General features: G+C 32.1%; 3 protein-coding genes across 4 annotated transcripts; all 3 read left to right on the top strand.

The window, feature by feature from the left end:
• The first annotated feature begins 6,872 nt into the window (after positions 1-6,872).
• On the top strand, positions 6,873-8,343 carry LOC140831678 (uncharacterized). The gene is made up of 4 exons (XM_073195426.1): positions 6,873-7,022; positions 7,202-7,320; positions 7,830-7,930; positions 8,013-8,343. Exons 1-4 carry the CDS (start codon positions 6,971-6,973, stop codon positions 8,149-8,151), a joined length of 411 nt encoding a protein of 136 aa, XP_073051527.1. The 5' UTR covers positions 6,873-6,970; the 3' UTR covers positions 8,152-8,343.
• Positions 8,344-9,679: 1,336 nt separating this feature from the next.
• Positions 9,680-12,196, top strand: LOC140832674 (isoflavone reductase-like protein). 2 transcript variants are annotated; one of them, XM_073196810.1, is made up of 5 exons: positions 9,680-10,029; positions 10,215-10,373; positions 10,927-11,164; positions 11,303-11,506; positions 11,868-12,196. In XM_073196810.1, exons 1-5 carry the CDS (start codon positions 9,847-9,849, stop codon positions 12,032-12,034), a joined length of 951 nt encoding a protein of 316 aa, XP_073052911.1. In that variant the 5' UTR covers positions 9,680-9,846; the 3' UTR covers positions 12,035-12,196. The 2 variants fall into 2 exon arrangements, with proteins under 2 accessions (XP_073052911.1, XP_073052912.1); XM_073196811.1 differs by having other exon boundaries at positions 9,686-10,029; positions 10,239-10,373.
• Positions 12,197-14,618: 2,422 nt separating this feature from the next.
• On the top strand, positions 14,619-18,978 carry LOC140832673 (gamma carbonic anhydrase 1, mitochondrial). The gene is made up of 5 exons (XM_073196809.1): positions 14,619-14,881; positions 16,183-16,326; positions 17,487-17,612; positions 17,796-17,947; positions 18,498-18,978. The coding sequence occupies exons 1-5, from the start codon at positions 14,767-14,769 to the stop codon at positions 18,777-18,779; spliced, it is 819 nt and encodes a 272-aa protein (XP_073052910.1). The 5' UTR covers positions 14,619-14,766; the 3' UTR covers positions 18,780-18,978.
• Positions 18,979-23,393: the final 4,415 nt, after the last annotated feature.

Below are 23,393 nucleotides of genomic sequence, written 5' to 3'. Positions count from 1 at the left end.
TAAGGATATATAATTGGATTGTCAATCCCTCCAAAACAATGAGATATCTTTTCAAGTAAGTAAGTTTTTTTATCATGAACTTCTTGATTAGTTGAATCCATAAAAAATGAGACAAACATGGGTTTATTAATCTATCCTTTACTTATCTTCAACATTAAGGGTGTGTTTGGTTGAGTGGATTAAATAAGGATAGATTAATAGTCCAATATTTATCGTTAAAATTTTAAATTGTTTAATAATCATTTTGACCCGGTTCAAGATCCAATTTTATGGATAACTATTTGATTAATAAAATTGAATCTTAAATCGAGTCAAAATGATTATTAAAACATCTTAAAATTTTAACGATAAATATTGGACTATTAATCTATCCTTATTTAATCCACTCAACCAAACACACCCTAAGTGTCTCAAAACATTTAGACTATGTTTGGTGTGTATGATAGGATAACTAATTGGATTGATGTCAAAACTCAAGGTAAGAATATATAATTGGATTGTCAATCCCTCCAAAACAATGAGATATCTTTTCAAGCAAGTAGGTTTTTTTATCATGAACTTCTTGATTAGTTGAACCCATAAAAAATGAGACAAACATGAGTTTATTAATCTATCATTTACTTATCACCCACACCAAACATAGTCTTAATTGAATTTGTATCAATCAAAACATTTTAAAGATATATTGTATGATAACACATTGTGGATTCATGAGTCGAAAATAATGTAATGTGGATCTCTTGAACTGAATATCACCTTGGTTTTACTTGGAACTTTTCTACATCACGTTTACATTTGCAAATTACTTTAAAATAATTTAAGATATATATATATATATATATATATATATATATATATATATATATATATATATATATATATATATAGAAAAATAAGATCATAAATTTAAAATTTTATCTTCTATGTTTATATAGTGTTTCATATAATTATGATAAATTTCAAGGTCACCAAATAATGAAAGCAATTGAAATACATTCTACTTTTGTATAACTAATGTGTAAATAATTAAGTTGTGGATTTATAATTTCATCTATTATTTCATTATTGATAATAAAAATATAATAGAAATCTATATATTTAAATATATCCATCTAAATGAAATTTTAGATCTGTCATTGAATTTCTTATTCGTTTTTTTTGTATCAAGCAAATGTTTTGATGTTTATAAAAAATCTTGTAGTGAGACCATCTGAAAGGTTGATTTTATAAAATAGAAATTCGATCCGACTCAACTCATGAAAAATATTAATTTTCATGTCAAAAATATTACTTTTCATGACAAAAAATATTACTTTTCGCGATAGATATGAATCGGATCAACCGGTCTCATAGATATAATGTGTGAAACACCTCACAAAAAAACCAATTACTTTGATATTTCAACATTGAGACTTAATGCTAAATTTACATCGAATTATCATATGCGATTACGATATCCAATACATTGATTGTTCTAAGGGAGAACATAATCGAGATTATCTTATATTTAAAAAATCGCATGCAAAGTAACTAATTTTGTTAAAAACACCACAACATTAACTTGGTAATTCATCTTAAAAAATCATATTATTACTTCTATGAGTTAGTAGCTGGTATGATCATCGATGTCATATCGTTGACGTATAATAATTGGTCAAGTTAACCAAATTATCAAAATGAACCATTAATTTATTATATATTTGTTCCATCTCAAATACATTGGTTAATTATTTCCCTAGTATATTTTTCCTTATTGTTTTGATTGAGTAAATAGTTGATTTGATTTTGCCTTCCTTAGATAATGAGATATTAAAAGATTTAGTAAATTGATAAGATATGCTTTCAATGTTTAAAAAGAGTTTATTCCTAATAAAACTCTTACTTTCCTTGCTTAATAGGTTCCCTTATGAGATAAGGCTCTCATCTATAAAAAAAAGAAAACCTAGGACGCTGAAGGGTGCCGTCTTCTACTCGAAGTAATACGCACACTCTGCACGCTCTGAATCTTAGAGAAAATCACTGTCAAACGTTGCTGCTTTGAAGACTGCCAATAGCAAGTGTTGCCTTGAATGTTGGGAACATCTGAAGACAACATCTGTGCAGAAGTTGGCTGAAGACTGTTTTTCTTGGATTCCCTTTTGGCACACGTTTTTGCTTTCTTGTTTGGTCGTTGTTGTTTTGGTTATTTGTTTTAGAAAGCTTTTATTTTCTCAACGTGTTGAGAAAATTATTTTTCGTGATAATCACTAGTGATAGTTTTTTTTGTAAACGGTTTGGTTTTTCTAGTGATTAATTTTTGCCATAAGGCACCGCACAAGTATATTTATACTTGTGCATATTCAATCTTGTCCATTTATTTACTTCAAATCAATTTGTGTTATTAATTTTTCCGTTGCATGTAGATGTTTTCCGAGATGTTGTAACATCTGGCACAACACTTAATTATGACAAAACACAAATTTACTATTTTTAATCTTATTCTGATATTTTTATTATTTGTTATATCTGTCGGACAAAATAATCCTAACAGTTTAATTTGTATGTTTTTCTACACATATTAAGAAAATAATCGAAAAAAAAATTACCTACAAACTTTTTATTGTATCCCTGCTTAATTCATTCAAAAATCGATTGCACGGACGATGATTTTTCATAAAAGGAGAGGCCTATATTTTTCAGTACATTGTTAAGAAATTGAAAACCACAAGCCACTAAAGTCGAAGAGTTACTGAAAACTGAAAAGATTAGGTGAGATGCTGAAAGCAATGACCCGACTCAATGTGGAACCCCACCGACACTTTGCCTCGCCATTTATTATTTGTGTTCTTGCCATTGGAATCAAGTGCCACGAGCCCACAATTTTGTACGATTCAAACATGAACACAATTTATATGTTATCCACTCTCGTGTGTTTATATATTTCAAAAATTAGATACAAATTAATTTTAATTCCACGAAGTTGATATGAACTGGGACGATCTGTTTTACAAATATAAATCATCGAGTTCGTCTCACGTGAGAGTTACTCTACAGATTTTAAGAAACTTTGTGTACAGAAATTTAAAAATTTCCGATCAGGGGAAGATGGCCATCCACTTCCGATCCAAATCAATCCACCCTGGACTGAGAGGAGCATTCACAACGTGTATGCATATATCCATAAAGGAAGGATCCAATTTACAACATGACAAGCGCTAAAAGGATTAAATATATTCGAGTATTTTAATGTTTGAAATAATAATAATAAAAAAAAGTTTTTGTGAAAAATTGTAGCCAAGAAACTCTTCATGATTTTTTTTTTCCTTTCACTAAATCTAATAAATTTTCCTTTATATTTTAAAATTTTAAAAATAGGAATATTTATTTTTTTTGGAGAATATATCATGAATGGGTGATTTCTTTTTCGATTTGATTGAATTTCTTAATTTACCGACAATGTTTGTAAATCAATTTTTAAGACGAGTCGCAATTATTATAGAATATATAATTATTAATCAATTTTCCGGTTCATCATGTTTGCAGTAAATTTCTCGATTACGAAGAGTTTTTAAATGAATATGTGCGGTTCAGAGAAAATTAACAAAAATTGAATTCGTTTTAAAAAAAATTAAAAAATTGGATACCAGTAATTTGAGAAAAAGAAGCACCTGCTCCGGCTTGTCGATGTCCAATGTTGGGTGGTTGTCATGTCATCCGACACCCACCTCTACATATTATCTTCAAAAATTAAGTGTTTGGTCTAATTGTTGTAACTGAGGTCGTATATTGAACAATATTATGATATATCGATGAGGGAGTCTCTCGTGTGAGACCGTCTGACGGATCATAATATGTGAGACGGGTCAACACTACTCATATTCACAATAAAAAGTAATACTCTTAGCATAAAAACTAATACTTTTTGTTGGTGACCCAAATAAGAGATCCGTCTCACAAATACGACCCGTGAGACCGTCTCACACAAATTTTTGCCTATACCGATATTTCCAAACAATATCAATATCGTTTTATATATAAAAAAAATACATTGAATATTTTTTAAAAAAATTAAGTTTATTAGTTAAAAATGTTATATATTTTTAAATACATATATATTATTTCGGCATTTCACGATATATCAAAAATTTCAAATTTCATATCGTTACCGTACCAAATATTTCGGCATCGATAGAAAATCATACCGAAAATATTGATAAATTCGATATTTTTTTGGTACTGCAACCTCAGATTTTTTTTTAAAAAAAATCTATCAACAGACATGGGATCCATCTAAATCTAAGTAAAAACTTGTGTGAGACGGTCTCACATGTCATATTTTATGAGACAAATATCTTATTTAGGTTATCCATGAAAAAATATCACTTTTTATACTAAGAGTGTGTTTGGTTGAGTGGATTAAATAAGGATAGATTAATAGTCCAATATTTATCGTTAAAATTTTAAGTTGTTTTAATAATCATTTTGACCCGGTTTAAGATCCAATTTTATGGATAACTATTTGATTAATAAAATTGAATATTAAACCGGGTCAAAATGATTATTAAAACATCTTAAAATCTTAACGATATATATTTGACTATTAATCTATCCTTATTTAATCCACTCAACCAAACACACCCTAAGAGTATTATATTTTATTTTTTTATTGTGAATATCATTAGAGTTGACCAATCTCATAGATAAAATATACTTACTCCTAAATCTAAGTTGAGTTATATAACCGGAGGCGCAAAAGATTATACTCGATTATTCGACTTCATTATGGTAACAAACTCGTCCTAACTTAAAAGAACAAAAATGGTCGAACAAATCTATAGACTATCTAAAATATATTAAAATTAAAAATTCTAAAATGGGAAGATAGAAAAGGAGGCCCACCAACACATTTCCTAATCATAAGTTACGAACCGCTTTACCAAATGCACGCGAATTAATCAAATTTTGTTTAAACAACAAGATTAGTTATAAATTATAATAAATTTGACATCAAAATTTCAAATTGAATATGATATATAGTCAAAATCTCAAATCGAATATTACATAGTTTCGAGATCAAAAACATTGGCCTTTTAAGTTCCGACCAAATAGATTTATTTTAATCCCCTAAATTTCAGTGACTAAATATTCGAGAACGACTAAGATTTGATTATCATTTCCACGTTTCCAAAATCCTAAAAATCATAAAGAGTATATATTTTGATTTCACATATATATATATATATATATATATATATATATCACTTAGATGAATTAATTCGACTGTGAAAAATAATATTTTTTATAAACCAGCTCGGATTGAAGATGTGTCTAATAAAATTTACCTATGATTATGTGAATAGTAAATTATTTTTATGTTGTGTAACTCACTTCTATTAAATAAATTTATAGAGGAGAGTTATTGGGAGAATAAAATAAACAGAAATTACAGTTTCACGACAAATAAATAATTAATCGATGGAAAAAATTAAAAGAAGCAATGGTCATAATGCATGTGGAAAGTAAGTACCACACATAGATAAACAACCACTCCATTTTTTTTTTACCGGTGAAAACATAATGAGAATAAAACATTAAAATTTTCATTCTATATATTTGTTTATTTGTGGTTTTGATATTTTATATTATTAAAATAGAATTCTAATAATTTACTTTTCGATTTTTGATGATTTTTTTTTTTTATCTAAAGTGTTGATTTAATATAGTGTCATATTGACTTCATGTCAGCAATGTCTTTGTATCACATCAACTCTATACAGAAATAAAAAAAGTTTGAAATTACAAAGAAAATAAATATAGTTTTGACTAATACCAAAATCTGACAAAATAAACTTATCAAAATCACAAAAAAACTATTATACATAATCAGAATTATAATTTCTATTTTCTTCAACAATGAATCAGTGACAATATCTGATACTAGGGTGAAAAAACTGAGCAGATGGCTAAAGATCAAAATATTTATTTTTGTTAAATTTTCTTTTTATACACGTGATACTTTTTTTTTTTAAATATTTTCTTTGAGATCTCTAATATATGGGATTGAAGGCTCGAACTCCAGCTACTATATTTTCTCACTAATATTTATAATTATGATATAATTGTTTTATTATAAATCAAAATAATTTAATTCTTTTTTTTACAATACCGACTGTTATAATTATGATATGATTATTAAGTATTATAAATCAAATTAATTTAATATTTTTTTTACAATACCGACATCACTAGTCATTATGATGAAAAATGCAATTAATGCTAACAATATAATATCTATCTATTTATGCCATCGTTATCATGGCAAAGACTTTGGGACTTACGATGATATAACATTCCACTTGACAACGGATATACATGTGAATTAAATATTTTATATTCTCATGAAATTCTATGGGCTCTTGCAAACAATAAGCGTAGATATCGTGAGATAATCTCACAAATTTTTATCTGTGAGATAAGTTAATTTTATCAATATTTACAATAAAAAAAGTTTTTTAGCATAAAAAATAATATTTTTTCATCGATGACCAAAAATCGATATTATATCATAAATTAATTTTATAAAATAATTTTAACGTAAAAATATTAATTATTATATAAAAAATATTATTATTTTTTAATATGAATATGAACGAACAAAATAAAACTTGTCTCAAGTATTTATAGTTATGTGAGCTGGTGTTATTATAGAAAACTTTCTAAATAAAATATCCAAAACTTTGCTTCACTTGTAAGGTGGCCAAGTTTATCTTTTGTTTTATAGTAGCAAGATATAATAAATTAATAGACATAAAAGTTGGATAAGATCGCAAACAGATTTGACTAGACCCCACCAATTAAATATGTTTTTTGCATTATCTCCATCGTATTAAAGACATTGCACAAGTTGATAGAGATTAATAATTAAATTGCGGAAAATTTCAGTGGCAATCTGCAAGAAGTAAAAAATTAAACTTTGCATGCGATTGCGATTATGGGTTCTCTCATGGCCGGTTGGGATTCTCCTATATCAGACCCTAATTCTGGTTAGTATATTTCTGTATATACTTTTTTTGGTTGTCTAAGTCTAACAACAAGTTTCCCATTAAATGGCTGCTTAATTTGTTGATTTAATTAATTGATCTTTTAGTATTTCGTGTAACTGATCAGATTTATTTATGATTATATTTCTAAAACATAAGTTAAATGTTTTTGGTATTTCCAGCGAAGTTCAGAAGGAATAAGTCACTAACAAAAGAAGGGATAGAATCGTTTTGGAATACCAAGAAGCTGAAAGAGGAGGAACACCTTAGAGATATTTCTGTTCTGTCTCCAAGAACTCGGGTTCCATTTTCTTACCACAACCTCTTAAATCCGTATATAATTTGTCAAAGAATGTTTTATTTTTTATAGTTTCTTTTATCCATTATGTAAGTGCGTCCTAATATATAATATGATCGCGAGAAGCTACGTAAGTCGAGGTAGTTTTTAAATTCGTAAAGGAAAATTACACTATAGTTATTTTTTTAAGCATTTAGAAACTCTTGAAAATTTGAAATGGATTCCGTGGATAGGTCAGAATTCAAATCCAGAATGGACAAGAATTTAGGGGATTTGGGTCCTCTACTACTGTGTTGAACACATGTTCATCTCGTTTAATCTGACAGCTTTTTAAATTATCTAATATAGTGGGATGTTCACGAGATGATCAAGTGATCATCTCATGTAAAAAATGTACATCTGTATTTTCAACTGTTTTCTACTCCTGAAATATTGTATATCGACTTGTCGTCAAATATAAAATCGAAGATAAAGGGTGGATATTTGAATGTGGAATTACGTTACTGGAATAGGATATTTTGTTCGAGGAAGCTGCAAGTAATGGAGCAGGGAAGGAGCTCTTGGACATGGAAGATGCGTCAAAGCTAGAAAAATTAATACAGAAAAATGGCTGGTAATAAAAAAAACTTGATTTTGTTTATTATTATTATTTAATTTATTTTTTAAATTAAGTTTGTATGTGGATCCGTTTTTAGGTGGATAAGCAGCAACTCGGCTTTTTTAAATGAACCACCGGTTATTGTAGTGGAGGGCTCAAACAAAAAGTATGCGTCACAATTCCATGTTGCAACCGGTTCGAACGAGGCTCGAGGCCAGGCCGGGATCGGTGCTTGATGTTTGTCGGTTTGGCTCGCAATGACCATGTTGGGACTGTTAAACGCGGCGGTTTGATGATGTAATATTTATAAATAAAATAGTAGTATGTCGTTGTTTATATCGTTTATATTTATATTTCATGGTTTTGTAGACATTTACTTTCGTTTTGATGTGAGAATTTTTCTTCTATCGATTTCCCATTTGTTGTCTTATATATTTCTCTCAAACAAAAAAATCTTGTGTGTACATTGATACGAGAAATTAACTTCGAAAATGTTTATTATCGAGTTGTGATCAGGTTTATTAAGATTTGAAAATTTGATCCATCCAAACAATGAAAGATCAAAAGTCCGTAATGATTTCTTTAAACATAAATTCACATATACTTTCAAATATTTTATGATATAAATATGACAGTGGGTCGGGTTTAGATCAAATTTGTAAGATGGAATAGATGAAGCGTTCAAATTATAAAGGGCGCATGTTCACTCCGGTTCGATGTCCGCTTAAACTTAAATCTAGCTCTGTCCTAATATGCATGAACCTGGACAACTTTTCCTCAAGTTAACGAGTTCGACCCATCATATGCATTAGAATATCTGAATAATAATATTCATAATTTTTTTAAAAAATATATATTTTTAACAAAATTTAAATTTAAAAAGTTCATAAACCTTAAATCATAACTGGTTATTTGTCCTACACTCATTTAACATAAACTCGACAAATATTGAGAACTGAATGTTCGTGATTTTGTCGTGCAGAGAGAGGATATTCCGATATGTTTAATCCATTGTTGGCTCTAAATTTTGTTAAATGAAGATGGGGTGATTGTTTTGGACAAACCATGAGGAGGTGAGAAAATTTGTAAAGAAGTTGAAGAGTTTGGATTAAGATGGTGAGATTCCTTCTTAATAACGTGTTTTTTATTTAAATTCCTCTAACATCCACTACTTCTATTCTTTTGAGATTTTTTTTGTTCGACAATTTTCTCCATTCATTTTTCATCGGTCTCTAACATGGACAACCCAAATCAGCAAATTATGAAAAAGAACAATGACAGTCCAATCCAGGAAATGTAAAGAGTTCGAAACAAATTCCAATAAATGCCGTACCAAAATTAAACAATAATTCCTTGGAATCAAAATTCAATAAAACATGCGGCATGAGTACTGTGGAAATATTTAATAAATATTTTTACCAATTCAAATCAAACTTAAAATTGGCAAACGTGTTTAAAACCAAAAAAATATAATAAAAATATTATTATTAATAAATATATTTATAATTCAAGTAGAGATGAGAATCCTATTAGATTGAGATTATACGCCCAATCCCTCTCTCGACTTTGATCGGATGAGAAAAATCCCGACAACTCGAGTTGAGAAAAAGACTGGGGGGATATTTTTTATATGGATTTGGATTTTGAGGCGTCTAAATTTGTCTGAGAAGACCAAGGCCTTTGGATCAACAGTATTTTCGTTTTTAAATACAGTGGCGACTCGGGGTCGAGTCCAACTCCCACCCCTACAGTTCGGGGAAAATTTTTTTGTGGGTGTCACGTTAATTGTCCTTCCTCATAATTCTTCAGCAGGATAATTTTCAATTTTAAAAAAAATACCCAAGTGGTAAAATTCATTAACAGGAAGATATTTTTGTACCACCATATCTTCATTGTCGTCCACATAATAGAGATCAGATTTTGGACCGAAAATGGCAGAAAAAAGCAAGATTTTGGTAATTGGAGGAACAGGATACATCGGAAAATATATAGTGGAAGCAAGTGCAAAATCTGGCCACCCCACTTTTGCTTTGTGCAGAGAGCGCACAATTTCTGATCCTGATAAGGCAAAACTCATCCAAGACTTCAAGAATTCCGGTGTCACTATTCTTACTGTATGTTACTTATTTTTTATCATTATTGCTGTAAATAGTTCGACTCCATGGCTTTAAAAACCCATACCATAAATTTTTTATTATTGTTATTGATAATTTTGTTAGAAAACAAGAATTTGATCTGGTATATTTGATTTTTTTTTTTTGGATTTGATCAGTCTTGCAAATTAATCGAATTACTTTAGTCTTTTTTGGAAATCTTTTTCCAGGGTGATTTGAATGACCATGAAAGTTTATTGAAGGCTGTAAGGATAGTGGATGTGGTTATTTCCACAGTGGGTATAGCTCAGTTGGCCGATCAAATGAATATCATTGCTGCTATTAAAGAAGCTGGAAATGTTAAGGTTGTTCTCTAGTTTTCCCACTTTTCTTACAATCCTTTTTTTCTTGATTGGGTACTTTTTTTTTTTTAATTCTATGAAAATATATAGATTGTATCAGTTTCTGCCATACTTTTGCCAGTTAAAATTAGCTATTCTCAGAAGTTCGGGTTGTCAAAAGTTCTGTGACTCTGAATAGTGGTTGATTAATTGAGGCGACGGCAGAAAAAATATTTATGTATGCCTTTTTTTAAAACTGCAAGCTAGTTAACGTCTCAAAATCCAATCAGTCTACATGGCAGGGAAATGATCTTCGAAAATATGGTTAAAATAAGAAATTTCTGTATGAAAGTTAAAGTAATAGCTTAATTGCATCTCATGATTAATAGTACAACCGTAAAAGGCTTTTAATTTAATGTGTTCTTGAATTGAACGTATCATGCATATGTTCTTGGAGTCACGGTTGTCTCACCGAACCTATGAACATAATTAAAAGCTATGCTTCCCAATTCTCGGATCTTTCCAGAACTATATGAATCAAGTCATATGCATGCACTCATTTATTTCCCATGTGCAGAGATTCTTCCCTTCAGATTTCGGATACGATGCAGATCGTGCTCGTGCTGTTGAACCGGCGAAATCCGTGCACGAATGCAAGGCCAGAATCCGGAGAGCTATTGAGGCACAAGGCATTCCCTACACCCATGTCTGCTCCAACTACTTCGCGGGCTACTCCCTTCCGACACTGGTGCAACGAGGCTCCACCGCTCCTCCCAGAGATAAAGTGATCGTCTTAGGTGATGGAAATGCCAAAGGTACGCATATATACATGTATTATACTCATCATTGTTAAAGGTTAAAACAATCAATTTGTTCAGTAATTTGGTTAAAGTAGCTAGTTTCATGCAATGATCTTCGGCTCCGGCGTCTGTAATTTCTATACTCGTTTGTAGCTGTATTCAACGATGAACGAGATATAGGCATGTATACGATCAAGGCCGTGGATGATCCAAGAACACTGAACAAGATTCTCTTCATTAATCCACCTAACAATATATATTCATTCAATGAACTTGTTGCTTTGTGGGAGAAGAAGATTGGGAAGACATTGGAGAAGAAGTATGTGCCAGAAGAACAAGTATTGAAACAGATCCAAGGTAACATGTCGTTAGCTAAGATCGAGAAAATCGAATCACAAAAATTAGTGTCACGTGATTCCAATGATATCAAACAATAGGATAACGACAAAAACTTGTGTGAGACAGTTTCACGAGTCGTATTTCGTGAGATGAGTCATTTATTTGGATAATCCATGAAAAAATATTACTTTTTATTGTGAATATCGATAGGGTTAACTCTCACAGATAAAGATTCGTGAGACCGTCTAACAAGATACCGTCGTCCCAATCTAATGGTTTTATTCTACTCCACTAAATGTACCATTGGACATCATGGAATTTGATCATACAATGTCGCATTTCTTGATTGTTGTCTTTTCTATCATTTTCGATATTTCAGAGTCTCCTATGGACGACAAACTCATATTATCCATCAACCACTCGATATTTGTGAAGGGAGATCAAACATATTTTGAGATCGAACCGTCTTTCGGAGTGGAGGCATCGGAGCTCTATCCGGATGTTAAGTATACCACGGTGGATGAATACCTCGATCAATTTGTCTGAGATGTGTTATTTTTTTTTACATGAAATATTACGATTTGCGGTATATTTTTGTGAGAGATGCTATTTGCGCTCCACAAATTGTTAAACATAATTGACAAAATTACTTTTAATGTTTTTTTTTAGCTCGACCATAAAATAAACACTTTAAAAGCATTATTTTTAGCTATTTGTTTTTAATTTTGGAAAAAATTTATATCAATTACAAATTATTTTATTTATTTGGAACATAAAAATATAATATTTTAAATGGATGATTGAAAAAAGTTAAAATAAATTTTACAACTTTGATATTATTTATATACATCCAAAAAAAATAATGATTTAATCGTGTAAATTATTCAATTCAATTTCATTCTTAAATAGACAACACAAAGCATGCAAATTTAAAATAAAATTTGTATATGTATTTAAAATAAAAATAAATTTTAATATCTAATTTCACACTTTCGTTTGTAGTAATTAAAAATATTTGATTAGAGATATAAACATAACAAAATAATAATAGTAATATATAAAATCAAACCCAACTTGAAAAATAAAATAATTGCATTAACATCACTGATTTAAAAGGATTTAGGGGGATAAAAAATTCAATTGATCAAAAATAGCCACAACCATTAGATCAAACCTTGGTGACGGTCTACAGTCAATTTGAGATCTCTTATTGGGTCCCATAAAAGATTACTTTTAGTAGAGTATTACTTTTATGTGAGATGGTGGGTTGATCGTCTCAATGACACGTAGACGTCTCACGAACTCCTCTTAGATATGAGTAGTCTCTAGGACGGTCTCAATCTTATCTGTGAAATCGAGCACAATAAAAGTAATGTTTCTTACATAAAAAGTAATATGTTTCATGGATGACCCAAATAAGATATTCGTCTCACAAAATAGAACTCATGAGACTGCCTCACACAGTTTGTTGTCAGACTACATTATTTTTTGGAAAGTTGAAAATTCTGATTTTGAAAGCACAATTCAACAATAACAATATAAAAATTATAAAAATAAATAATTATTAAAACTTTGCAGATAAAAAAAATACGAAAATTGAGTAATGATTTGAAAATTCTTCAGTCTTCATAGATTAAAAGAATTGACCAAGTGAAAATTTGTCCATTTTGTAATATAAGAATTCAAAATAAAGTGTGGTCAATATTTTGGGTACAAATAGATAGAAATTTTTTTTTAAATTGCCATGCAGTGAAATGAAAATTTGTCCATTTTGTAATATTATGATGTTAATTTTAAATTTATACATTTTATTTTAAATTTTTTCCACTCATCCATTTAAAATATTACTTTATTTATTTTATTGTACCAAATAAATTAATAATTTATAATTAATATAAAATTTACCAAAAGTAAAATAAATCAAGGTTTAAAAATTATGCTTTAAAATTATTTATTTTTGTGATGGAACTAAAAAATAAATATTAAGGATATTTTTTGTCCATTTTTAATAAAAAAATAAAAATAAAGACTCATTTGACACCGAGTTTTCTAATTTAATTGTTGGGACGAGTTATCAGTTCAAAATCCAACCGTATAATTACTCCATAACTAAAAAGAAAGTGTATTTTAGTACTTTCTGTCTTAAGAAATTGAGTAGGTCTCTTGTGTCTCGGTCTCACGAATTTTTATCTGTGAGACATGTAAATCCTACCGATATTCATAATAAAAAGTAATACTCTTAGCATAAAAATTAATACTTTTCATGAATGATCCAAATAAGAGATATGTCTCACAAAATACTGACACGTGAGACTGTTTCACACGACTTTTCCCAAAGAAAACAATGAATATCACTTTATCATCTGGTAGAATATATACTAATTATAAACAACATTAAAACTCAATCTTTTACATGACTTCCAGCATGCTAGACTAGCTCTATCTTTTACCAGGGAACCTACCAAGTGCAATTCACCTAAGGTCTGGGTTGCTCCACCAGAAGACAACTCAGATTGGATGTAGATGCTGCTTATAATGAAGATTCCAATAACTATGCAATTGGAGGGGTGGTCAGAAACCACGCGGGACAACCGGTCCTAGCATTTGGAAGGAAAATTGATAAACCCCAGTCTATTACGTGTGCTGAACTTCTCGCTATTGAAGGTGGTTTACAGATCGCTCAGTTGCACGACTTACCAATTCATCAAGTTACATCAGACTCTCTTCTAGCAGTGCAAGCAGTCACAAGGCCAGAAGAGAATCTCAGTTATGTAGGGTCCAAAGCTACAGATATCAGAACTCTCTTGGAATCTCAAAGTAACATTACCCTTAGTCATATTAGGCGATCGGCAAATGTAGTTGCTCATTCGATTGTTGTTTTTTCTATTTCTTCCTCGTCTCACTTCGTGTGGGAGACTGGGGATTTCCCTCTTTGGTTAATTCATCTTGTAACGAAAGACATATTAACTTTTCAATAAAACTACAAGATTTGACCGTAAAAAAAACTCAAATTGATCCGAAAACAATCCGAGATATAATCGATCCTATGCGATCATGCGTTGCTAATTTGCTATCTATATGAGACAAACAAGGCCAACAAATAAACTTGAAATACCAACTTTACCCCTCTAAGCCGAGGCTTGCAAGTGACACTGCCCCCATTTCCTTGTAGCCCTCGAACGCCCTAAAAGAACCCGCGTTAGCTCATTGCTAGTCGGACACAATCAAGAATTTCTCCACGTTCAACGATCAACGGAGCAATCGGCAGGCAGAAGGGTATGGGGAGCTTGGGAAGGGTGGTGTATTCGCTGGGAAACTGGATTAGAGAAACTGGTCAAGCCATGGATCGCCTGGGCTGCCGCCTCCAAGGAAATTACTATTTCCATGAACAACGTATGTTCTGTGGTATTTAAAGCTTTTATTTTTTGATACAATGCTACCCACGTTTTTATTTATTTAATTTCTGTCGCGGTTTGTTTTTATTTTATATGACGTTTGGGATGTGCAGACCTTATTTCTTTTAGTTTTGTATGAAATTGTGTAGTTTATATGCTTTTAGATTTTGGAATTACCTAAATTATGCTTGGAAATTTTGTGGAAAGGGTGAGACTTTATGGATTGAAAGAATTAGCTGAGGCGTCTTATCTTTTTTCTTGATTTTTGGGGGTCAAACGAGAAATGGTAAATCAGGAGGTTCTTATGAGTATATATAAGTTGGCACTCATATGCATTTGGGTTTGTCTTATAATAAGATCATGTGGTTAAAATGGTTTCCATGAATATGAAGATGAAATCTTTGGACATCATTTTGAAGATTTGGATTGTGAGTTGAGGAGATCATATATATTGCAGCCAAGTAAACTAGTGTCAAAATTAACATGACATGGGTAGTGAAAGTATTTAACGTTAAAGTTGTATATTCTAGTGCAAGGTGGACTGAAAATCTCTACAGAAGTGCATCGAGTTAGAATTGTAGGTAAATGAAAAGATATTATCAGGGTTGGATGTTTAAAATGGTTTGGACATTTTATATACCACAGCTGGAGGCGTCTTTGATAAAGTGAGAGGGAATATGAATAGCAGATTATGGAAGAGGGGAGTGCCAAAATTAACTTGGTACAAAGTTAGTAAAAATGATTTAAGTGAATTGAGTCGCTTATTTTGTAATATTAAATAGAGCTCGATGAAGAAGAGTGATTGATACTTGATAGTTAATTGCAATTCTCAAATAGTATAAAACTGAGGCTTTTCTAACTACATCGATGAATGGTACTGCATTTCTGGAATTCGTTGCTGTGGTGACCAGGTGTTTGTTGTCCATGATATTTTAATTGCTATATACAAGCTAATAGTTTTGTAAAAGAGCTTGTAGATGATACTGTATTACTATTACTTTCTTCTTGTAAAACATTATGGTTAAAGAAATAGTCTCGTACAATTGATTTAAGTAAAGTATGTTTAACAGTGCAAATCAATGTACATAGTTGGTCTTTTTGAATGCAAATGTATAATTTCACAGAAGAGAACATGATAAAAATAGTTGAAATTTTCAGTAGAATCTGGTGGTCTGTGAATAATCATAAAAACGAAATTTTCAGGAGCATTTCATGCTCATTTTTACCTTTCATTTTCTCTTCTTTCTTCTTTTTAGGATTGCTTCAAATTCATAATATCTCATAGGTTTTTATTTTCAGTTTCTAGGCACCGGACTCTGATGAACCTCTTTGATAAATTTCCGGTGGTTGATAAGGATGCCTTTGTTGCTCCAAGTGCCTCTGTCATTGGGGATGTTCGGGTGGGTCAAGGATCATCCATATGGTATGGATGTGTACTTCGAGGTAAGCCCTTAATAAAATATTCAGTCTTGATTTTATGTGGTTTAATTTTTTCTACCTTATTGATATGTAACTTAACCAAGGTTCTTCATTTGAAGTTACGTAATTTCATAATTTTCGTTTGTAGAAAAGAATGCAAATTGACTGACTGAGTTTGATAGTGGTGCACTCTAGTTTCGTTTGCTTGTCAAACAATCACCAAATTCATACACCTTAATTATGGGATTATTGAGAGGGATGGTGGAATAAATACTATGTTATCGATGCAAGAGCCAGCTAACCATGCAATAGCCAGCTAAAGAAATTGTATGAGAAGCTTGTATTTAGAATGTAGTGTCTCATTGTGTTTGTGTACTGAATGACTGAAAGTTTTGGGTAATACTTTTGTGTCAATAAGCCATGCGAATGATGAGAATACAGTCGTGATTCTAGGTTATCTTTTGATTCTTATTTTTCTGCAGTCGTAGGCCGATAGCCTTGAAATAGCTTGAAGATTAACCATATCAGGTGTTCATTCAGTTGTTTCAGATTAATTATTCATTATTCAATCTCATCTCTTAGGGACATGAGGGAAAATTGAAGATTTAATGAGATCAGCAATCCTGCATAGGCCAGAAAATTTCAGGATCTGCTTCTAACAATAATGGTCTTCTGTGTATTGAGATGAGAAATTAATTCCACAAATTTGATGTTTGTGATCGTTAAGTTATGCCAAACTGCCTTACTCCATGTCTCGAGCAAAATAACCGATTACCTTCCAGAGTTAGATGTCGGATATGGTAATTTTACACCTGTGATGTAGACTCTGGAGCATTTCTTTGCCATCGAAAACCCAATACACGTATCGTGCTTTCACTATCTGCGGGATGTGAATGACACTTTCCTCATTTATATTGGTATGAATAGGATTAATCATCCTGAGATTGGCCAACCAACAGGTTTCCAATTTCCACCTTTTGTTGCTGTCGCTCCTGTTTCAGATTTACTTTTCCCCGACGACTCTAAAAATTTCAGACATTTTATTAGGGCTTCCGAAAATGAAAATTGGGAGACACTTTTACCCTCTCACCTGTTAAAATTATCATCTGTGTTTGTTTTGAATCAGATCATTTGTGTTTTATATGTGGCATGGTTTGGTCACTTTGACTTCTTCCTGAATGCAGGTGATGTGAACAACATCACTGTTGGGTCTGGGACTAATATACAAGACAACTCCCTTGTGCACGTGGCAAAGTCTAACCTAAGCGGGAAGGTTTTGCCAACTATCATTGGAGATAATGTCACCATTGGTGAGTCATCTCTTGGTTTACTTCCTCTGCCTTGATAGTTTTAAAAGTGTCTCTGTCTGGGGTTTATTGCGATTTTTTCTAAAAAAGCAAAAAAATTAGATATAACGATCGTCGCATAAGGACTGCATTCGAGCTTCATCCTATTGCCCATTGACGATAACTTGAGATTTGGTGGACTCGTAGGTCACAGTGCTGTCGTACATGGTTGCACAATTGAGGACGAGGCATTTGTTGGTATGGGAGCTACATTGCTCGACGGCGTGGTAGTGGAAAAGCATGCCATGGTTGCTGCAGGAGCTCTTGTGAGACAGAATACTAGGGTCCCTTATGGAGAGGTATGCATTGAATCGCCTTCCAGACCAAAAAACAAGTAAATTGATATGAATTTCCGTATTTGTATTGTAAAGACATTCGAATGCTTGTGTGCATTGACATTATTCGCTTGCTCTGTCACAATGCTAGTTTGGATGCAGACGTTCAGCTTCGAAAATCATGAAGGTTCCTTAGATATATTTTCAAGAAAAGTAGAGGCGGTTTTATGTTGGTATCTGATAGTGAATAATATTTTTTTATTTTTGGATTTCAATTGTTAAAAAATTTCTATATCTGCTTTATTTTTTTTAATACAAACGGACATTGGCTTCTATTTTTTGAAAACAAAAAACGGACTCTGTACACAGTAAAAAAACGGACTCTGTATTCTTGTTACACTTGTAGACTTCATACTTCGAGTTTTATCAACAATTTACTTGTGCAGGTGGCATCTGCATCAACATTTTCATCAATTATACAGACCTTAACATTGATTCTTATGAAAAATAAATTCCCAATGCCTTTTCATTTGTTTCCATAATTTACATTGTTCTTGTTGTTTTTTCACCACAGGTGTGGGGTGGAAATCCCGCCAAATTCCTGAGAAAGCTCACGTCTGAGGAGATCGCTTTCATCTCCCAATCTGCCACAAATTACATCAATCTTGCAAAGGTCCATGCTGCTGAAAACGCTAAGCCCTTCGACGAGATCGAGTTTGAAAAAATGCTGCGTAAAAAATATGCTCGCCGTGATGAAGAGTATGATTCAATGCTCGGTGTCGTTCGTGAAACACCACCAGAACTTGTTCTTCCCGATAACATCTTACCAGATAAATCCAAAAAGGCAGTCGTCTAATCCTTATTCGAACTCGGTTATTTTGTTTCGAGTGTTATGCACTTGGAACATTTCTTGTTGAAGCGACCTTTGCACACCTGTGTGACCAGTTCATTCTTGTTCTTCTGAATAAAGTTAGGACATGTTTTGGGACGATTTGTTTGATGAATGGTTGATGTTTGGACCATGCCGGCAGTTATATGCATAATAATTCTTTGTATTTCTGATACATATATGAATTTTCAACGACGCATTTCACTTAGAGGCCATTCTAATGAATCATGGCCTGCGTTTAAAGTCCACGGTCGACCCGATGTTCCTTGCGTATTTATTTATGGATTTATGTCAAAGAAGAAGTAGACGCAAAACATACATCACTATTTGAAAATTTCTAAGTTTACCAATCAAACACTATTAAGACGAGATATCGTGTTTGAGATCATCGTACTCTTCCACTTCAGGGGAAAGTAATCATCCACATAAAAAAATGTAAAAATCTATATATTCCTTGCAGATATCTCTGCAAAAAACTCCAACATATGGTTGTTCCTAGCACATGACCTAATCCATGTGCATAAATTATTGAGTCATGAAAAACTTTTATTTTTGACATAAAATGATTGTCTGTAGGCTATATAAAGTATAATATAGTTTTCTTGAATTATTGTTGGGGGGAATCTTTAAGAAAAACAAAGCATGATCGGCTGGTTGGAATTCAAAAAGCCGAGGAGCTCTCCCTTTTCCCTTAAATTCTGCTCTCTTCGCTGATTTAAAAAGGACAAAAAAAGAGCATGCCCCAATCATGCCGCTATCCAAATGATTAGTACCTATTCATTTCTTATTATTTTCTGGGATTCTTCTTTTGCCGTGAATCTATCTTATTTGTCTCTATACGCTACTAAATGAATACCCTAGTTTGATTTAATTTTTCACTGAAAAATAACAACCATATCAACTGTAATTTGTAGTCTATTTTCTACCAAGATTCTAAATTTGAGACGGCATTTCTATTAACTAAAAAGAGACTAAAAAGTATACAAAAAGTTTTGAAACTAGAGAATCTAGACAATTAAGCTAACATATAAGATTATGTACATATAATGTGGGTTTGAAGCCCATGTCTCTGGAACTAAATTATATTTGGATTGAATGATTTTCAAAATTACAAGGACTAATCCATGTGCTGTTGCTGCTCTGAGATTGAAGATCATGGAATTTGGATTTATATGTCATATTCCATGCACTCTTTTTCAGTTGCTGACTGGATTACACGATGATCAAAGGTGGCCACACAAATTTACTCTTGGGTTCATTTCAAACTTATCACTTTATTTGGATGTAAATACTGAGTTGCTATTGACAGATTATATCGGATTTGGATTCTCTACAGAGCATGGTATTGTGCACTATAGAGTCGTTGGATCGTATAGACACCACACATGGTTCAATTGATTTGACATATTGTACACATCACCATATCCAAATTTCATTATATTCATGTATGTTAACCTATAGTCATGTATACTTCTGTGTAGAAAAATTTTGAATTTGGTCAAGCCCGTCGCCGTCTACTTCATGTCGAGTTCTCTTTCGCTTTCGTCAACCACCAGACTGCCTTAGTTGTGATCTTGGGTAACTTGGAGTCTATTTTAGGCCCTAATTCGCGGAGTTTAAGGACTGGTTGAGGGTGACATTATAATGCTCTGGGTCCTGATTAGCAAATTGAACAAAAATAAAATGTTTCTTATTATCAAGCACTTACTATTAAGTCAAAAATTATAGCTATTAGCAAAGAGTCCAAGACACAACTTTATATCCGTGACATTGCAGAGTGAACATGTTTGGGTGCTAATAGATCGTGCTGTTAGTCTCATTATCCGGAGAGGTACTGTAATACCCAAGAATTTGATTAACATAATCTGAGATGATTAACGTAATCTGAGATGATTTATTGATGATGAACAGATATGAGTATAGTTAGACCACTCCGGAACCAAATTGGTTAAAGCATATGAGTTATGTAATGTTTGGGCAGAACCGGTGACGCCCGAGCGGTAGAAAGAGACCGCCCGAGCGCCAATGTTCAACAAAGAAGAGTCTCGGGCAGAAGAGGTGGCGCTCGAGCGGTAGAATAGTACCGCTCGAGCGCCAATGGAGGAGCATCCGGACAGAGAGCCTCGCGCCCGGGCGGCAGATTGTCACCGCCCGAGCGCCGAGCTCGCGCCCGAGCGGTATTTTATTACCGCTCGAGCGCGAGGCGTGGCGCGTGAAGGATGTGCCACTCGGCGTTTTGCATGTACGAGATATATACATATATATCATGAATTCTGAAAGAAAAAGGAATCGAAGAAAGAATCGAGAAAAGGGTTCAGAGAAAGGGTTGAAAATCCTTACGCCTTTTCTGAGAAATCCGCCCGTCCGATTTTGAATCCGACTTCGGTACTGAGTTCCTATCGACGTAGACTACGACTTGACGTAAGTTTTGCTACGTTTGAATATGATTTAACAATATGGTTATTGTCAGATTGAGTAATTGACAGGATTTGAGTTCGAGACTTCGACAGAGTCAGAGTATCAGAGTAAAAGGTATAAATTAATGTTGTGTTGGGATTGCACAACTCGAGGAAGGTTTGACTCGAGTTTCCCTAAATCACATACTTAGTTTATTACATTGATTCTTGTAATTGATGAGATTGATGTTTGTTGTCTATTGATTTATAGACACTGCATGTAATGACTGCTGATTTGCTAGTCATTGATTGATTTGCTTAGATACTGACTGTATGTATTGATTACTGAGTTGTTGAGTCACCGGCTGATTCGCCTAGTCACCGGCTGATTCGTCGGGTTATTGTCTGATTCGTCCATTATAGGCTGATTCGCCTAGTCACCGGCTGATTCGTCTGGTGATTGACTGATTCGTCTAAACTTAAGCTGATTCGCTTAATTACAGGCTGATTCGTCTGATTATTGGCTGATTCGCCTAATTACTGGCTGATTCGTCAGGTTATTGACTGAGTCGTCAATTCTGCGGCTGATTCGCCCAGACACTGGATATATGAATTATATCGATGCCGTTAGGGATTGATTCATTCCTATCGAATGAGATTCGGTATAATTATTATTATTCAGACATCGGGATCCCTAGGATAGAGTTGAGTCGAGTCGGAGACGGCGCGTCAGTGGAGTCGAGTCTGAGACGATGCGTCGGTTGAGTTGAGTCTGATATGACATGTTGATTTACATTATTTATGCCATTCATGATTATTGAATGTCTGATATGGATTTATGTTTCTGATTTGAGACATGCTATGAATAATTCTTATATGCTTTCGTATATGCTTTTATATGAATGCATGTTTACATTGTTTATACTGGGATATTTATATCTCACCGGAGTTATCCGGCTGTTGTCTTGTTTTGTATGTGTGGATGACAACAGGTGGGGCGGATCCTCAAGAGAGATGAGAGATGATGCGGGAGATCGGCTTAGCAACGTAGGATTCAGCACTGTGTGTGCCTAGTGATTCTGTAATACGCAAGATTTGTATGTTCGTTTAATTGTATTTAGTAATACAATTATTTCGTTTATATTTTAAAAAAAAAATTTAGACCTGTTTATAAATTGATTAATTAGAAACATGATTAAAACTTGATTAGCGTCCGGGTCCCCACAGGTACGTGTTTATTTGCTGGTGTTATCTCATATACCTTAGAGATCACAGTCTTACCGTTTTCTACTGTCGGCCCTGTCTCGAGTAGAGACAATATTACCTGTTAAAATATGATGTCAGTCTTTTACGACCCATCTAGCCAACCAAATCAAGCTTCAAAACGTCAACAACTTGACGCATGATAACTTCTTAGGAGATCTTTCACTCATACACGCTTAACCAACATTGTCTCAAAAAATTTATTCTAAAATTGTTTGAGTTAAAACAAAGTTAAGAAAGAGAAAAAAAAAATATTTATACTCCATAATTTGTTAAATACGTTTCATTTGATTTTTTATTTATTTTTTGAGAAGATTACCCCATCAATCACTTTTTGTTTTATTTTTTTATTCATACGTTCCCTGCTTTCCTTTAAATAATATATGTTGATTTACCAAAAAAATAAATAAACATAATATGTTAATACTTTTTTTTTTCCATATTTTAAAAGTTAATAATCAATACAAAATAACTAAGCTACCCCTAAAAATATAGGGGCATAAATTTTTTTGGTCGATTAGTTAAAGTCAAATATGTAATAATTTTAATTATAAAAATTTTAATTGAACAAGTTGAGAATAAAATGAGAAATAAATTAGAATATAAAACTAAAATTGAAGTATTATATTATTTTACAAAATAACTAATTATTAAATTCATATTTTTTTATACATTAAAATTATTATTTTAACTCTATATATATACATTATATTTCAAAATATTAATTAATGTAAGCTCATTTTTAAATGAATTTTTAAAAAAATATTTAAATGATAAATAAAATTTTATTTGTGTTTTATTTAATTTTTATGGATATGAACAAATTTAATGATATTTTTTGTCATCTTATGTTTGAGAATCATTAACAAAATGGTTAAAACAATTAATGTTGTCTATTTATAAAAGAAAAAGTAAAGATGAA

The sequence above is a fragment of the Primulina eburnea genome, chromosome 5, assembly GCF_022965805.1.
Source record: "Primulina eburnea isolate SZY01 chromosome 5, ASM2296580v1, whole genome shotgun sequence".
NCBI lineage: Eukaryota > Viridiplantae > Streptophyta > Magnoliopsida > Lamiales > Gesneriaceae > Primulina > Primulina eburnea.
Note: the sequence above shows the minus strand (reverse complement) of the source record. Positions and strands in the feature narration are given on the sequence as shown.

What these genes read in the sequence shown, in the direction of transcription:
- LOC140831678 (XM_073195426.1), top strand. Translation starts at nt 6,971, where the DNA reads ATGGGTTCTCTCATGGCCGGTTGGGATTCTCCTATATCAGACCCTAAT. An exon ending in TATATCAGACCCTAATTCTG is followed by an intron (nt 7,023 to 7,201) that starts GTTAGTATATTT and finishes TGGTATTTCCAG; the next exon opens with CGAAGTTCAGAAGGAATAAG. An exon ending in TTAATACAGAAAAATGGCTG is followed by an intron (nt 7,931 to 8,012) that starts GTAATAAAAAAA and finishes ATCCGTTTTTAG; the next exon opens with GTGGATAAGCAGCAACTCGG.
- LOC140832673 (XM_073196809.1), top strand. Translation starts at nt 14,767, where the DNA reads ATGGGGAGCTTGGGAAGGGTGGTGTATTCGCTGGGAAACTGGATTAGA. An exon ending in GTATGGATGTGTACTTCGAG is followed by an intron (nt 16,327 to 17,486) that starts GTAAGCCCTTAA and finishes TCCTGAATGCAG; the next exon opens with GTGATGTGAACAACATCACT. An exon ending in CTAGGGTCCCTTATGGAGAG is followed by an intron (nt 17,948 to 18,497) that starts GTATGCATTGAA and finishes TTTTCACCACAG; the next exon opens with GTGTGGGGTGGAAATCCCGC.
- LOC140832674 (XM_073196810.1), top strand. Translation starts at nt 9,847, where the DNA reads ATGGCAGAAAAAAGCAAGATTTTGGTAATTGGAGGAACAGGATACATC. An exon ending in AAGAAGCTGGAAATGTTAAG is followed by an intron (nt 10,374 to 10,926) that starts GTTGTTCTCTAG and finishes TCCCATGTGCAG; the next exon opens with AGATTCTTCCCTTCAGATTT. An exon ending in AGGTGATGGAAATGCCAAAG is followed by an intron (nt 11,165 to 11,302) that starts GTACGCATATAT and finishes ACTCGTTTGTAG; the next exon opens with CTGTATTCAACGATGAACGA.